The sequence below is a fragment of the Lathamus discolor genome, chromosome 1 (assembly GCF_037157495.1).
Source record: "Lathamus discolor isolate bLatDis1 chromosome 1, bLatDis1.hap1, whole genome shotgun sequence".
Taxonomy (NCBI): Eukaryota; Metazoa; Chordata; class Aves; order Psittaciformes; family Psittacidae; genus Lathamus; species Lathamus discolor.
In genome coordinates this window covers 67,734,278-67,749,529 of record NC_088884.1, presented here as the reverse complement: position 1 = coordinate 67,749,529, position 15,252 = coordinate 67,734,278, and the positions used below count along the sequence as shown (strand labels likewise).

Here is a 15,252-nt window from a genome sequence, read left to right as displayed (position 1 = left end):
CTCCTGGGTCAGACTTCTGAAACCCTGAAGCTGTTCCCTTGTTTTAGAGTGGTCATCATGAAGTAGCATCTAAGGAGTGAATGTATCTGTACTGGAGTTTTTCAGCTGGTCCAAACCAGCACCATTTTTTCTCTTCTCTTTCATTCTTGTCTAGGTTCACCAGACACTCTCTCTAGACCTAACAAAAGTCCTGAATGAAGTCATCTTCAGGAATAAGAAGCCAATCCTGCTGTTAGGTATTTTTCACGTGTTACAGCGATTTGACGGGAAGCAGTTGCTAGTACCATGTTGCAACAAGGGAGAACTGGTGACTATAAATGGGATGATGGAGGCGCTGGTGGGAATCTGGAAGCTTTGGTCCATTTCGCTATGGGAGTCTGTAACTGGTGGTGAGAAAAGGCAAAAGTCTGGAGTTCTGAGTTTTGACCAAATCTTCCTTGGAGGTTGGTAATGACATCTGGAACCAAGCGTGAACTGGAATAGTGTCTTACGGGGAGGAGATGAACAAAGGGTTGTCATTCCTCTGTGCTGCCAGCAGCTGCTGGGCAACTCTGGCGGGCCTTAAGCCCAAATTTTCTCTTTATCCTCTCCCATGCTTTTGCACAGGCACCAACAGACAGGGTAGGGGAGAGGAAAACACTGACACAAACTAATAAGCGGCTCCCTGTCTAGTGAGCATCATGCAGTTCCTGAGAGCTGCTCTGCGACAGAACTTCTCCTCCTCCCTGCTGGTGATCATTGGTCAAAGCACAGCCCAGGCTACTACACAACCACAGCCACCATCACTGCAGGATGCTGCTTTGCACCCCCTCGTCCCACAGCAGGTCTTCTCGCTTGTTGCCAGTCTGCAGAACCTTCTGGTGCATGTCCAGTTGAAGGTATATAACATACGACTTTTGGAACAACACCAGTATTGGGCTTCAAGCAGGTACACCAACCTAAGGAGAAACCACCCTGTTGCAGAACCTAAGGGGCTGCCTGTTTGGGCTTCTTTTTTCCCCTTTTGTTTGCATTTTCCACCCCTTACAGATATGCAATGAGGAGGAGGGAAAATGTTCTTGCTGCAGCATGGTGCAGTGAGAAAGAAGGTAAATCAAGCTATGCAGTACTCCCTGCCGCTGAACCGGATAGCTGAAATTCTGTGTACTAATGATCTCTGTTTTCCCATCTCCTGCTCTGCAGGGATGCCACATCCACAGGGACAGAGGTGGGGAAAGTGTAACAAATCCCAGTCTCTCCCCCACTCCCCTGTCAAGGTGCTTTTCAGGGTAGTACATCAGTGTGCATGTAACTTGCTCAAGGGATGTTGGGCTGCAGGGGCAGTACATCAGTTTACATTTAACTCTCTCAAGTGATGTTGTGCTCACATCTTTATTCTTCGGAGGCTGTTACTTAATTTTGTTTTAATCTCAGAATAAGTAGTCGTGCCTTTGTCTGGTTCCTTGACGTGACAGATCATTTGCAGCGCGTTGTGAAGGAGATGAAAGGTGTTATTTTCCTGTGCTGCATGCTCTTCAGATCCTGCCACTTAATGAATTTTCCTCTGGCAATAGCTGTTGACTGTTCAGGGTTTTATGTTCTTCTTCTTTTTTTTTTTTACCCTGTCTTGGTATTCCAGAAGGACTTGCTGCTCTCTCAAGCCGTGGTTGCCTGCCTGGAAACTCTAGTGGAATACCTGTATGAGAAGAACCAGGATGTTGGTAAAGTCTTCCTGCTCTTTCTTCTCCTGGGTTTCCCTCCTGCAGTTATTTTGAGCTCTTTGATCTCCATCCAGTAGCACCCTAGAGCAGATGCTTAATGAATTTATGCCCAACAAGAAAAATCATTTGTATGCCTAAAGTTAATCATGTGCTTTGTAGGATGAAATCACAATGGCTAGCTCCCTTGCAGGCATGAGCCATCACTGAACACCAAGATGCTTTCCAGAAGGAAAATAGTCATTTCCCACCAAGAGTGAAAGGTTTAGGAATGGAAAGGGTATAGGAATAGGCTGTCACTTCCACATCAATTGTAGCAAACATTCAGACCATAAATATAGGGGAGGTAGGATCTGAATATGATGTGTCTTCCACACCAACAGCGCTGGTCTCAGTTTGGCCCTTGGTGTGTGTGGGGGGGAGAATAGGACACTAGGCAGCCTTAGGGAATGAAAGCTGGAAATTCTAGATTTCCAGGGGCAAATGCAGACCTTGGTTTCCGGAGTCCCTGTCAGACCTAAGGTATACCATGTTAGCAATATAACATAATATGACAGCATCGTGCAGTTGGTGGGGAGAATAGACTCTCCTGCTTATTGCCAGGCTCCTGCCACAGAGTCCAGGTACTGGCTCTGACCTTGAAACAAACAAAGTTCTCTGTACCCTGACCTGTTCAGTCATTTAAACATTAAGAGAGAAGGAGATGGAGTGAATGAACACCTGACAAAAGGGATACTGGTGGGACAGAGAAAGAATCCCAGACTGGTTTGGGTTGGAAGGGACCTCAAAGCTCACCCAGTTCCAACCCCCTGCCACGGGCAAGGACATCTTCCACTAGACCAGGTTGCTCCAAGCCCTGTCCAACCTGGCCTTGAACCCTGCCAGGGGTGGGGCAGCCACAGCTTCTCTGAGCAATCTGTGCCGGTGCCTCAGCACCCTTATTTATTTCTAATATCTAATCTAAACCACCCCTCTGTCAGTTTAAATCCATTCCCCCTTGTCCTGTCACCACATGCCCTTGTAAAAAACCTCTTTCCAGATTTCTTGTAGCCCTTTTAGGCACTGGGAGCTGCTCTAAGGTCTCCCCGGAGCCTTCTCTTCTCCAGGCTGAACAAGTCCAGGTCTCTCAGCCTGTCTCCATAGTGGAAGTGGTTGAATGAAGATGTGATGCTGCAGACGAATGACAGGCAGGAGCTGAAGGGAGGCTATTAAAGGGCTAGGTTTAAAAAAAAAAAAAAAAAAGTGCCATGTTCTGGGGAGGTTCTGCTGGTTTGGGATCAAGTTAATGCAATGCTGCCTCAGCAATGGCTGAACCTCGCACTTTGGCTGCTTAAATGCTTTCTGTAGTGCAGAAGATTGCAACAGAGGTCACAGAAGTCTCCTTATTCCAAGCAGAATAAGGGTCATAGCTATGTTTGACTGAAAGAAGTGAACACTGGAAAGAGCATGGCCTGGACTATGCTTCTAGGAGTTGTCTCATTTGAGGCTTTCTAAAACACTCTCTTGGCCCAGAGATTTTTCCAGATGTGCAGAGTAGGTTCAGTGAACAGTGCTGGTGCTTTCTCATTTCCACCAGCAAAAAGATACCCCCCAAACATTTTACATGATTTTTTAGAGTTGTTTCTCCCATAGGAAAGAGTTTTGTACTGGTAATAGGGAGGGTATGTGACTGTCAGTGGCAAAGGGGCTTTCTAAAACTAAGGTGAGTTGCCATGGTTGAACATGTTGTACCAGCTGACCTGTTGTAGCTGTCCATCCCCTGCTCCTATCTGCAATAAATACAAGGTAGTAACACTTAACTTTAGTGTTCAGTGAGACTTTATGCTGTTACAGACAGTGACCTTGAGCCTTAATCTCTGTGCATCAGATACATTCTTTATTGAGAACTTTTTCTCTACTGCTTGTTTGCGTTGCAACCATCAGCCTGTCTGGTCCCCATAGTGTGCCATCTGATGCAAATACAAACTCGATTTGTGTTAAAGGCCTTTCTTCATTCCCCAAAGGGTATTCTGCAGCTAAATAAAACCAGTGGTCAGGAAACTTGTCCTCATATTGAAACCAGTGGGTATTATTTTTAAAACCCTGGGCTAAAGATATCCCCTAAGTATTTTATGACATGCACCCCAGGAGAAGGTTTCTCTTCCTATACCAGCACAAAGATGGACAAAATGTATTTCTGCTTTAAAAAGCTGTTAAGCTTTTGTCCTCAAAACTAAATTTTTTTGCCCAGAGAGTGCCAGATTAACAAGCAAGAACAGAGCAAAATATCCCCTTAGTGTTTCACAGCATGGGGTCTAGAAGAGAAACCTTGGGGTCAGTGTTGAAGACTGTCCTTACCGGGGTTCAAGCCTGTCACTTGGCTGATTTTAAAGCTGTCTTTCATCAGCTGCTTCTTCTCTCCCAGCTCTACATGTGGCTTCCCAGCCCTGGCATCGATTCCTGCTCTTCACACTACTCGACGGGGGCCAGAAGTCTTTTCTGCAACCAGAAGTGCTCAGGCTGATGACGCTGGTGAGCAGGGAAGGGCAGGCAGTTCTCCATTTTCCCCACGATGTTGGTACAGTGCATGCGGATCAGTTACTGGAACTCGTCCCCTGTGCACACACAAGTCTCAGATACTGCTGGGGCTTTGTCTGGCGCTGTATTTGTGCCCCATAATAATGATACTTTGAAGTGAACTTCCCTTCCACACCCTGCAGAAACTGACTGCTGTCAGCGAGCAGGTCCTGCTCTTCTGGTGTTTGTAGCACTTATTTATAATGCCTAGGACCCCTGGGGAGGAGAGGGGAAACCTGCAGAGAGCATGTAACTGCTGTTACCAGTCAGGGAGCCTGCTGCAGCTCTTTGGAGAGCAGATTCTGCTCAGCCTCACAGCTTATCTCCCCATCTTTGGCCACACAGATCTGACTTCTTAGGGCAGAGAGTTACCACAGTCTACTACCCTGCTGTACGTGGGGCCTGCAAGCAAGAGAGGGGATGTGGTCTTGCCCAGCAGAAATACTGAAGTAGAGCCCTCATGGCAGTGGATGAGAGGAATGGGTTATTAATGTGAACATTCCCCCTCCAAATACAAGATGGGTCTGTGAATATTTGCTATTCTTATTTCACTTTTAAAAGGTTACCTGGTTAATTTCAGTTCCTTACTGACCTAAGCCAAAATAAACGTGGTAATAAATCAGAGCACCATCAACACAGGTATTTGCACTGCTTCTAGGAGAAGTGGTGTAAAAATCAGGCGAGGGGTTAAGGTACTGGAGCATCTCATGAAATAGAAGAGGTCTTTCCAAGGACCTGAGTCACTGCTGGAGTCTGTAGATCTTTCACTATTTAATGCCTCTATTTTTCTCCTTTGTTCAAGTTTCTGAGATATAAAAGCAGCAATATTATTTCTCAAAAAGAAATTAGCCAGATTCTCCAGGAGGCAGGAGAAGCCAACTTGGCAGAGCTGCCTGAGGCCACATCTCGCGCTCTTCGCCTCTTCCTTTGTCAGGTAAGAGAGCACTGACTACCTAGGAAAATGAAAAGGGAATCCCTAGGGGCTTGCTTTAGCCTTTGATGTGGAGCCATAAACTTCCTTTTGAGGAGGTTATAGTAAGATGAAGAGGAGTCCTGCAGCTGCTAGCTTGGCCTACAGCCTTAAGCAGTGTCCAGAGGAATCGGAAAGCGAGTGATGCCAGCAGCTGCCTCAACAGTGTCATCAGATCGGGTGGCCCCTTAATTCTCCCCTGGATCAAAGTCTGAAGGTCTCATTGCTGTCTGTGGAAATGAGGGAGGGAAGGAGGGATGAAGGAACAATCCCAACAGTCTGCTGCTGGTCTGGAAATCATTTGTTTTTGATGACTGCTCAGATTCAGAGCAGTCAGTTCCAGGTGGAGCCAGCACAGGCAGGGACCATTCAGACCTTGCTGGAGCGCCTTCTGGGACAGAGGACCACATCTCTAAAACATCAGGACATTGTGTATCCTTTGCTCGGCAAGATGCCTCTGGTAGGTGATGGGAGAGTGGTAGGTGAGACAGAGGGAAGATATACTTGATCTGCTTCTCCTTCCCTTGTTCCAGCTGAAGGCAAACAGAATTGGAAAAACTCAGAGTGGTTGTTACCCTTGGCTAGCTTTGGGATGAAAGACTTCATCATCCCCAAATTTGAGAGGACGTTTGGGAAATAAGGAGACATTCAGGATGAAAGATTGGTCTCTGTGCTGGGATTGCATTCACCTACATGGCAGAGTGGCCTGATGAAAGGAGAGCAGGCTGGGGAGCCTGGGACTTCAAAGCAGTAACGATCTGATATTGATTTCCCTGGGGATGAACAATTACTTAACCCTGTCTGTGTGCTACCTGGTGCCAGTATGCCCGTGGAGTCATGGAAACCCAAAGATGCTTTGAGCATTTGCAAAGGACAGTGAGCATTCAGAAACCACTGAGTTACCGAATTGTGTTCTGCTTGGCCTTAGAGTCCTCTACTGAGAACTGAATCCTCTTCTCCAGGGATGTAAGCAGGGGCTGCCCCCAGATTACTTGTGGAGAAAGACAGAGCCTGAGGCAGGATCTGTTTAGTTCTCAGACTGCTTTTGCCTTCCTCTTTTCATCACGCCTGATTGCCTCGACAGATGGCAGTGATGGAGGTGGCCGCAGCAGGGATTTCCTGTTGGGGTGGGGACTTCCTCCTCTGTGGGACACCTTCATCAGCCATGTGGAGGGGATGTGGTGGGTAAGAGGTGTTTGTCATCTGCGAGGAGCAGCTTGTCCTTGTGCTTACCCCTAGTGTGACGCTAGTGCTCTGTGGTGGGACGCTTGGAGCACAAGTTGTCCAGGTGGAGACCATCCAGCCCCGTGAAGCTCCTCTCCACTGCATCTGCTTGTCTGCATGGGGGTGAGGGAAGGTGAATGGGAGGTCACATTACATTGCTCAAGTTGCTTCCTGTTTCTGGTTTTTCTTATGAAGAAGCCTTCAAATCTCAGTTGTTAGGAATGGGTTTGGATGTGCTCCAAGTGCAGCCATGGTGGCTACCTGAACAGTCATGTTCTGGAAGTCAGAATCATCTGGTCAAAAATAAGCTTTAACGTCAGTTTTGTGACAAAGGAACTTTCTTCAGGTTCACTGAAACACTGGTGTTTCTCGTATATGTTGGCAGCGAGGTGGGTGTTCCATGGCTTGGGGGAGGTTTGGTTTAGTAATGAAACCCTTCTGTCAGCACTGTGTCAAACGTGGGGATTCCCATGGCATGGTGGAGTTTCAGCTATGCCTTCCCTTCAGTTTCCACTCATGCCATCAATGACAGATGCCTGGGAGGTGTGGCAGTGTCCCTGTCACACATTGGAGACTGAGATGAGAAGATGCGGTGCACCCAGCCAGAGGAACAAGGCAAGAATGGAACAGGGCACTCCATCCTCTCGTTTATTTCCAGTGAGAAGCAGAGAGGAGATGGACAGAAGTGATGTGTAGCTCATTCTCAGAAAAAGGTTTGTTGAAAATCGTTTATAAAGCCAAGTTACTGAACTGCCTCTTCGTGTCCTTATCTTTGTGGGATGCGGCTTAGTCGATGCTCTTCAGTCACCGGAGCACGGACCTGTCTGGTCCAAGCGTTGCCATAGGGGGATGTGGGCGCAGTGGAAGAGGCTCCCTGCTCACCCGCCTTAGCTGGCGGTGCTGCGGCTTCCTCTGGACTGGCCAGGGGCGCTGGGCTGCCCGGTCAGACCCCCCGGCTGGGGGCAGAAGTGCTGCTTGTCCCACTGGGAAGAGGAGACTGCTGCCAGTTCACGGCTGCTCCCTCTGGCTACATCCCGGCACCGCCTCTTGCCTGTTGCCTCCTACCCTGTAGGTGCCCCACTGGGGCTTTAGTTAACGCGGTTCCTTCCCCTGCGGAGCCGGTGGGTGAGAGGGCAGAGGGACGCTCCGCCCGGTGCCCTCCAGCCCCGTCGGGGCCGGTGCCGGGGCGGGGCGGGAGCTAAGGAAGTGACACGGCGGGGCGGGGCGGGGAAGCGGCGGCGGCATGGCAGCGCGGCGGGCGTGAGCGCCGCTCCCGGCACCGGTACCCGGTACCCGGTACCCGGCCCGCAGGTGAGGGGCCCGGCCGCACCGCGCCGCCGTACGGAGCAGCGGGGAGCCCTGGCCTGGCCTGGCCGGGGAGGGTCTCAGCGGGGCCGGGGGAGGCTGGGGCAGGCCGGGGGCTGCGCTGGGGCACGGTGAGCGGGCAGGCGGTGGCCGCAGCGCCCCGGCGACACCGCGGAGGGAGGCAGGGAGCGAGGGACGGGGGGAGCCCGCCCGTGCCGCCAGGGTGGCCAAGCCGCGGGTCCCGGCTGCGCTCCCGGCCGGAGGGCTCTGGCACTGCCGGCCCTCGCCCCGCGCTGTGGGGCTGTGCGAGGAGCACAGCGGCGGCAGCACCGGGAGGCAGCCCTCCTGTGCCCTCCGTCCCGTCCCGTCCCGTCCCGCGGGTCTGCACTCTGCGGTGTGCTGCCTGCTGCGGCCACTTGACCCGGCTCTGTGTGGCTTCCCCACAGCGCGGCCAGGTTGTCTTGGCTGATCCCATTTCAACGTCTCCATCCCCGTGTGGTTGCCATTACTTTCAGCCGTGCTTGAAAGAGAATCCCCATCTCCCTGTGCCCGCGGGGTGCTGCTGCTGACCCCGTCCTGCGGGATGGGAGGCACGATCCGTGCCCGTTCTGGGTGGAAATCACAGCAGCTCGCTGTGTGCCTAACCCCAGCTGGCATCCATCCCTGCGGTAGATGAGCTGTGGGTTTGGTGGTGAAGGGACTTTGGAGGGAAGCAGGTGTAAACGGCTTGTTGTTTCACTGAAGCAGCCGATTGGGTTAGATGTGTCCTAGCAGAAGTGGTCTGAGCAGCCTGCGTTTCTCTTCCAAGGCTTTTGGTTCAGCTGTGACAGGAGATTCATCCTCATCTGGGTGATGGAGGAGCTGCTCAGGGATGGATTCATGGGGCGGGGAGAATTCATCCCTTGTTTGGCCATGGCGTGCTCCTGGGGCGAGCTGCACCGTGGTGCTTTTCCCCCTGCAGAGGGGAAAGGGTGTCCTGCAAACTGTTCCTCCTGGGAGCCCAAGTGTGGGAGCGGGGCTCTGCCTGGTGAGCTCATTAAGCGAATAAATCCCAGCGATGCTCGGCTCAGATGGGGCTCCTGCAGGAGAATTTATAAAGTCATTAAAAGCATTCTAATGGAAAATACTAACCATCTATAACACAGCATCTGTTGTCGTCTCTGTGGAAAAACACATCTAAATTAAGAGGATGGGAGACAACGGAACAGACTGTGGGCTTTCTGCTGAAGCCACCGGCTGGCCAGGGCTGTGAGGGGAATGTTAGTAGGAACTCCTGCCCATCTGTAGCATCAGGACAGGCCCTGGCTCCCTGGAGTGCTCTGGGAGCGCCAGGCAGAGCCGGCTTTGGCAGGGATTGGTTTAGGGAGGGAAGAGAGGAGCAGAGCTCTGCCCTGTTGCTGTTCTGTCTTACCCCTCACGTGTGTGAAGACACGAGGGGAAAGCATGGAGGAGCATCTGCAAGAAGCTTTGGCATCCCTGTGCTTACCCAGTCCAGCCTCGAATGCCCTCTGCTACTAAAATGGGGTGAAACTGGCAAGGGCAGTGACAGGGAATGAACTCAAGCTGGTGCCATGTGGGACCAGCAGCCTCACTTCCCCTATGGATGGGGGCAGCAACTGGCTCCTATTTGATTGTCATGGGGCTGTTTCTACCCTGGTGGATGATGGCAGTAGCTTTGATGTGAGAACAAGTGTCGGCAGGGAAGGGGTGAGATGGAAAGGTGATGGGCAGCTGTATGGCATGGTTCACTGGTCCTCTTCTTCCAACCTGGTCCCATGGCATGGCCTGCAGGACTGCTGAGGAGGACTTTTAAAGCCATTAAAAACATCCTTACTGAGCACGTTATCCATCCATCCTGTGTATCCGCTGCCGCGTCTCTGGAAAGGCCCGTCTCGAGGCTCGGGGGCTGCCAGGCAGGCTGGTGGGATTCCAGCTCCAGCAACCAGCTGGCGGGCAGCTGCTCCGGCCGAGAGCCGCGCTTTGTAACCGGGGCACGCGGCCAGCCCGGCTCTCGCGGCCACGTGTTGGATGCGGGGCACGCGGCGCCCCAGGCACTCACACTTTGTGCTTTGAGCCGCTGCTCTTCCTCCTCCAAGAGCCTGGGAGGGAGCGAGCAGCTGTGGGGGGCTCTGCAGAAGGGGGGCACCCCCAGCCCCTCGCTGAGCCAGGCCTTGGCCCTTGTGTCATGGGTTTTGGCAGCGTGAAGCAGCCTCTTGGAAGCCGACCAGGCTGGTGGGTCCAGCAGAGCATCTGCCTGCCCGGGCTGGAAGATCAGTCCTTACAGCCTCGGCTTTGTGGCCTCCAGGGTGGCTGGAATATACTGCAAGATGTCAGTGGACAGAGGGGATGGACCCCAGGCCTGCTGCGGGAGGCTTGTGCTGCTGTCCTGGCTCTGCACTGCACCCAGAACAGGGGGTGTGATGCTGCGCCTTTCTCTGTAACGCTGGTTGTAGTTACACTGATCTGTTCCCTTCCAGGGGTGCTGCCTGTTGCAAAGCACGACAGCGAAGTAATGCAGAGGGTTTCTTGTGTTCTCCTGGTGATGTTTCCCTGCCTGTGCCGGGGGTACAAGGGCCCTTGGCTCAGCTCATTGTGAGCTGCCACTACTCCTTGTGGGGCTGGCAGAGCAGGCGGTGTTGCAGCTTTGCCTCGCTCCTGGGCCTGGGGCTGGACAGATTTGCAAGGAAGCGCCTGGATCCGGTGTGACGAAGGGATTTGTTTGTGTTCCAGTGCTAGCACTGCGCAGAGAGGCTCGGCCGCGCAGGGGAGCGCGGGCTGAGGAGCGGAGCGGGCGTCAGGGTGAGGGCAGTGCTGGTGGCCCTACACATCTGGCTCCCTCGGGAGCGGGAGGCGGCTGGGGGATGCTCTGAGAGCGCTGCTGCTGCTCCCGTAACTGCTGGTGGCCACTGCTTGCGAGCAGTCGCTGAGCGCAGGCTGCCCCGAGTGCCCCCGCCCGCAGGCTGAGGCGCTGCTCTCCTTTGCAGGGTCTAGGCTGTGCCAGGGTCCTCTCTCCCAAGGACCTTCTCTTGTAGCATCTCTTCTTTGTGTTGTCTGAGGGACCCTCCTGGCCAGGAGCAGCTCAGCCCCCTGCATTCCTGCAGGAGGGAGGACGTGCGCGGGGAGCGCTGCCACCAGGTCACCCGACTGCTGCTTGTCGGCGTGGGGCCTGCAGCTGGCACCCGGCTTGCAGCAAGGGGAGGGGTCCAGGCACCAGCACCCCAAGAGGTGGAGATGGCTGAGGTGGCCAAGCCCGGTGCTTGAAGGAGAGGTGGACTGGAGCGCCTTGGCAGCCCTCCTCCGCCTTCGGCCCTGCTGCTGCAGCTGCTGGGCTGCTCCGACTTGCAAACCCAGCAAAAAGCCAGTGTTATTTTTGGGAGAAGGGGTAGGGCTCCGCTTCTGTGCCGGGTCAGTGCTCAGCCAGGCCCCCGGGGGCCCAGCCAGCAGTGGAGGCAGGCAGAGAGGAGGGCTGGCTGCAGCACGGCCCTGTCACCCTGCTCTGGCCACTGTCTCCCTCAAGCCCCTCATGGGGACAGGGGAGAGGCAGGCCAGGACCCTAGTGCCAAGGGCAATGTGCTGTCGGCCCCGGGGGGCTCCTGTGGCCGTGGTAAGTCTCCTCACTGGGCTTGTTGGTCTGTTCCATTGCAGGCTGCGGCGGCCGACATGGAGCTTCTCTTCCTTTGCCCTGTCCTGCTGGTGCTGCTGCTGTCCCGGGGCAGCTTCACTGACCTGGAGAAACAGAGGGTGGACTCTGGCTTGGAGATCTGTATCCTTGTGCACGGCCTGCCCCTCCTGTCCTGTGGATGCACCGTGCCCGCTTGGGGCTGCAGGGAGAGGGGCAGAGACCACTGGAGGGGGACAGGATGAGGGGAGAGGGAGGACCCAGAACCACTGAGCAGTGGTCTCGTTGCTCGTTGTTCCTGGGTTTGCACACCAAGTGCTTGACTCCGTGCAGGAGCAGAGGTGGGTTTTTCAGTGGTGTTCTCTCGAGCGCGGTGCTCTTCCTGTCCACTCCCGCATCCTGGGTGCTGAGCACGTTTCCCAGTCTGCTCCTGGGATGGCCAGCGGGGGGGCAGAGCATGCCTGTGCCTTAGGATCCCTGGCTGGGATAACAGAACTTGGTCTCCTCTGTGCCCCAGGCATTTATTGCCCACGAGGAGGTGGGGTAATGCAGGCCCTTCTTAGCACAAGGCAGCATCCCCTGGTCAACAGGCGAAGTATGAGCAGATATTTGTGTGCTTGTTGACACAGGTATGGGGAAGGTGGGAGCTGATCTTCCCCCTCCGCTGTCAGCCAGCGTCTGGCGAGTGGAAAGCTCCCCACGAGCACCCAGTGCTGTTAAGTGTCCCACTGGGATGCCTGGGCACAGGGGCTCCCTGGAAAACCGTGTTTCATCCTGCCTCAGGCCCCCCCTGGGGTGGTGCTGGGTGCCTGGCTGAGGGAGATGGCAGGAGCGTGGTGGGAGCGTGCCGGTGGTGCCCTTGACGACGGTGCAGATAAGAAGCTGTTTGAGGTGAAGCGCAAGGACCAGATGAACGCGCTGAAGAACCTGATTGAGCTCAACGACATCAACCAGCAGTACAAAATCATTGACATCATGCTCAAGGGACTCTTCAAAGTGAGCCACAGCACCCTCTGCGCTCGGTGTGCCATGGGGCTGGGGAGGACCGGGGGTTTATGTGGGGTCAAAGAGAAGAGCTGGGTGCAATTTAGGTCCTGGAGGGAGGATGCTGTGGGGCTTCCAAGTGGGGCAGTTGGGGCAGCACCCCTGGGGTACAGGGAAGGGCAGGCAGAGTGGGGCAGTAACTGAGGGCTCTGGCAGGTGCTAGAGGACTCCCGGGCTGTGCTCATCGCTGCCGACGTGCCTCCCGATGGACCATTCCCTCAGGATGAGAAGATAAAGGATGGTAGGTGTTCTCCTGTCCTTACCCCCTCCCTTTCCTACTGCTCCCGTGCACTGCTGCCATTCCTTCTGGGAGCCCTGTTGACCCAGACCAGAGCTGGGCTGGTCCCTGTCCGTCAGGAACCTTACTGCTGCCTCTCTGACGCGGGCAGCCTGCCCACTTGCCCTCACCAGTGGGATGGGGCTCATGTGCCAATGGGGCTGGTGGCTCTCCCCACAGCGTACTCCCACGTGGTGGAGAACACGGCCTTCTTTGGGGACGTCGTCCTGCGCTTCCCCAAGATTGTGCACCACTACTTTGACCGCAATTCCAACTGGAACAGCCTCATCCGCTGGGGCATCGGCTTCTGCAACCTGACAGGCGTGTTTGAGCAGGGACCCCACTCCCAGGTCCTGGGGCTGGTACGGCTCCTGATCCCTTCTCTGCTGCTGGGGCTGGCTCTGTGTGTGTGTGTGTGTGTGTGAGGCTTTGGGGGTCAAAGGAGGGCATGGGGGGTGTGTCCCATGCCTGAAGGTTGTCCTTGGGCTGCGGGATGAGGAAGAACATGGAGGGGGCTGGTGGGGAAGAGGAGACCATGGTGGGGTGCAGGTGGGAGCCACCACTTCCCGACGCAGTCTCCCTTTGCTCCGCAGATGGCTCAGGAGCTGGGAATCAGTGAGAAATCGCCTGATTACCGCAATCCCTTTAAAGTGGACCACTCCGAGGTGAGACAGCAATGCCGCCAGCTCGCCCCACGGGCTTCCCTGTCCCGGTCAGTGGCTCGGTGGGGAACGGCCAAAAACCCCATCACAGAGGAAGCGTGGTTGAAACATGCCTGTCAAATTCCCCTGCTGGGCTGTGGTTCGCTTAGGGCACGTGCTGCCATCTTCTCCCTCCTGTGGCCCATGGCAGTGTTGGGACCCCCTTCCCCTCGTGCCGCGTCCAACCTCAGGCCTCCTGCCACTGCTGGCTTCAGGGGTTTGGGGTGGCTGTGCCTCCGGGAGGCTGTGGGGGGCTCCCCCGTTCTGACCCCTCACTGTCACCCCACAGTTTTTCCCCAGTGCCGACACCTTCCAGAAGGCGCTGCGGGAGGAGGAGAAGCGGAGGAAGAAGGAGGAGAAGAGGAAGGAGATCCGCAAGGGCCCGCGCATCTCCCGCTCGCAGTCGGAGCTGTAGCTCCCTCTCAGCAGCCTCGTCCCGGTGCCCGGTGATCGCTTTCCATTTGTGCCGTGGGGTTTTGTTTCATTGCCTTTCTCTTTGGTTCAGCCGGGGCCGGGTGGCGGTGCTGGTGGGTTGCCCCAGTGGGGCTGAGGGGGGCTGATGTGGGGTTCCCCTTCCCCAGAGCCAAAGCACAATCGGGAAGGCAGTGGGGCCATCCCCATGGCATGTGGGGAAGTAGGGCGAGGGGGAGGCGGGGGATCCCCCCCCTTCCACAGCACACCGCGCACTGAACGTGCCTCCTCCATCATGGTGGGCTGGGAGCGTGTCACACCGAACAGCCTCACGAACAATGCTGCTTCGCTCAGTTTTGGGGTGGTTCTTTTTTTGGGTAGACTGGTGATCTCATTGGCACCCCCACCCGGTTATACCTGGTCTCTGCCCAGCCGCTACCTCTGCCAGAGCAGCTCTTCCCTCTTCCCGGTGCCTGTTTCAGCAAGCAACATGTTTCATCCGTCAGCTGTCGTTGGAAAGGCTGACGGCATCAGTTCCTGGCCCAGCAACATCCTACTCTCCTGGGTGGGCATTCCCAGAAGGGAGGCAAACATGCGGTGAATCGTTGGAAAGGAGGGATTTCAATTCTTTGCCTTCTTTGCAGCTGACGGGTGCGCACAGTGCAGGTACTGCCGCTGCTGACGGTGCTGGGGAGCCAGCCCTGAGCCCTGTGAGCCCGTCCTCCCACCCATAGTGTCTGGGCTGCAGGGGGATCAGAGGCAACGGCCTGGCCTTGGGACCCTGCACAAGAGCCCTGTGCTCTCCCGTGGTTGCCGATGAACTGGCAGCAGCCGAGGCTCTTGCAGAGGGACTGTCCTCGAGAAGCAGTTGCGCTGTGCAGGGCTGGGGCACCACGGCCTTTGGGAAGGGGGGAACGTCCTGAATGTTTAAGAGCGGAGCCAGGTCTGTCCGGCCAGGGGTTGGCAACGGGTGCGTGTTTTGTTTTAATGGAATAAACTTGACTTTATTCTTTTTGTATTAAGAAGATTGGCTCTTGCCCCTGTTCCTGGTGAGAGCTGGAGGGCGGCGAGTCAGGCCCCTCAGGAGGCGGGGGTCGGTGAGGAACTCCTGAGGGAAGGAGGTGCCAGCGGGGCGGGACAGTTCCCATCCTCTAAGCACCATCACCAGCGCCTTCCACCGCGCCTTTGTCCCCTCCAAGCCCGGGAATGCGATCCATGCTCCGGCGGCTGTCCCGCAGGCAGAGGCGAGACCGCAACTCCCGGCCCGCTCCACGGGTGCCCGCAGCGTGCTACTTCCCGCCTTTGCCACGCCTACATGAATATTCTAACAAGGGGGCGGAGCTCAATATGCTAATCGCAAGCTGCTGATCGCTGACGCACCATCACACCACGCGCCGCAGCGGCCGCCGATTGGCCGGTGCCGACCTGGTCTCATTGACAACAAACCG

The 15,252-nt window shown here is 55.3% G+C and overlaps 2 protein-coding genes across 2 annotated transcripts in view; both read left to right on the top strand.

Moving 5' to 3' along the window:
• Positions 1 to 7,201, top strand: part of MEI1 (meiotic double-stranded break formation protein 1) — a 37,992-nt gene extending 30,791 nt beyond the window's left edge. Inside the window, 7 exon segments of the mRNA XM_065677089.1 lie at positions 155 to 236; positions 673 to 878; positions 1,619 to 1,700; positions 4,102 to 4,208; positions 5,056 to 5,187; positions 5,546 to 5,655; positions 6,980 to 7,201. Coding sequence (XP_065533161.1) covers positions 155 to 236; positions 673 to 878; positions 1,619 to 1,700; positions 4,102 to 4,208; positions 5,056 to 5,187; positions 5,546 to 5,655; positions 6,980 to 7,025 — 765 coding nt within the window. The 3' untranslated portion in view covers positions 7,026 to 7,201.
• A 472-nt stretch (positions 7,202 to 7,673) lies between these two features.
• Positions 7,674 to 14,829, top strand: CCDC134 (coiled-coil domain containing 134). The gene is made up of 7 exons (XM_065665106.1): positions 7,674 to 7,758; positions 11,398 to 11,515; positions 12,246 to 12,367; positions 12,572 to 12,656; positions 12,873 to 13,054; positions 13,286 to 13,357; positions 13,683 to 14,829. The coding sequence occupies exons 2-7, from the start codon at positions 11,413 to 11,415 to the stop codon at positions 13,806 to 13,808; spliced, it is 690 nt and encodes a 229-aa protein (XP_065521178.1). The 5' UTR covers positions 7,674 to 7,758; positions 11,398 to 11,412; the 3' UTR covers positions 13,809 to 14,829.
• The last annotated feature ends 423 nt before the right edge of the window (positions 14,830 to 15,252 follow it).

Coding starts and splice junctions, on each gene's coding strand:
- CCDC134 (XM_065665106.1), top strand. CDS start 11,413: ATGGAGCTTCTCTTCCTTTGCCCTGTCCTGCTGGTGCTGCTGCTGTCC. Junction 12,657..12,872: donor GGATGAGAAGATAAAGGATG/GTAGGTGTTCTC, acceptor CTCTCCCCACAG/CGTACTCCCACGTGGTGGAG. Junction 13,358..13,682: donor TTAAAGTGGACCACTCCGAG/GTGAGACAGCAA, acceptor GTCACCCCACAG/TTTTTCCCCAGTGCCGACAC.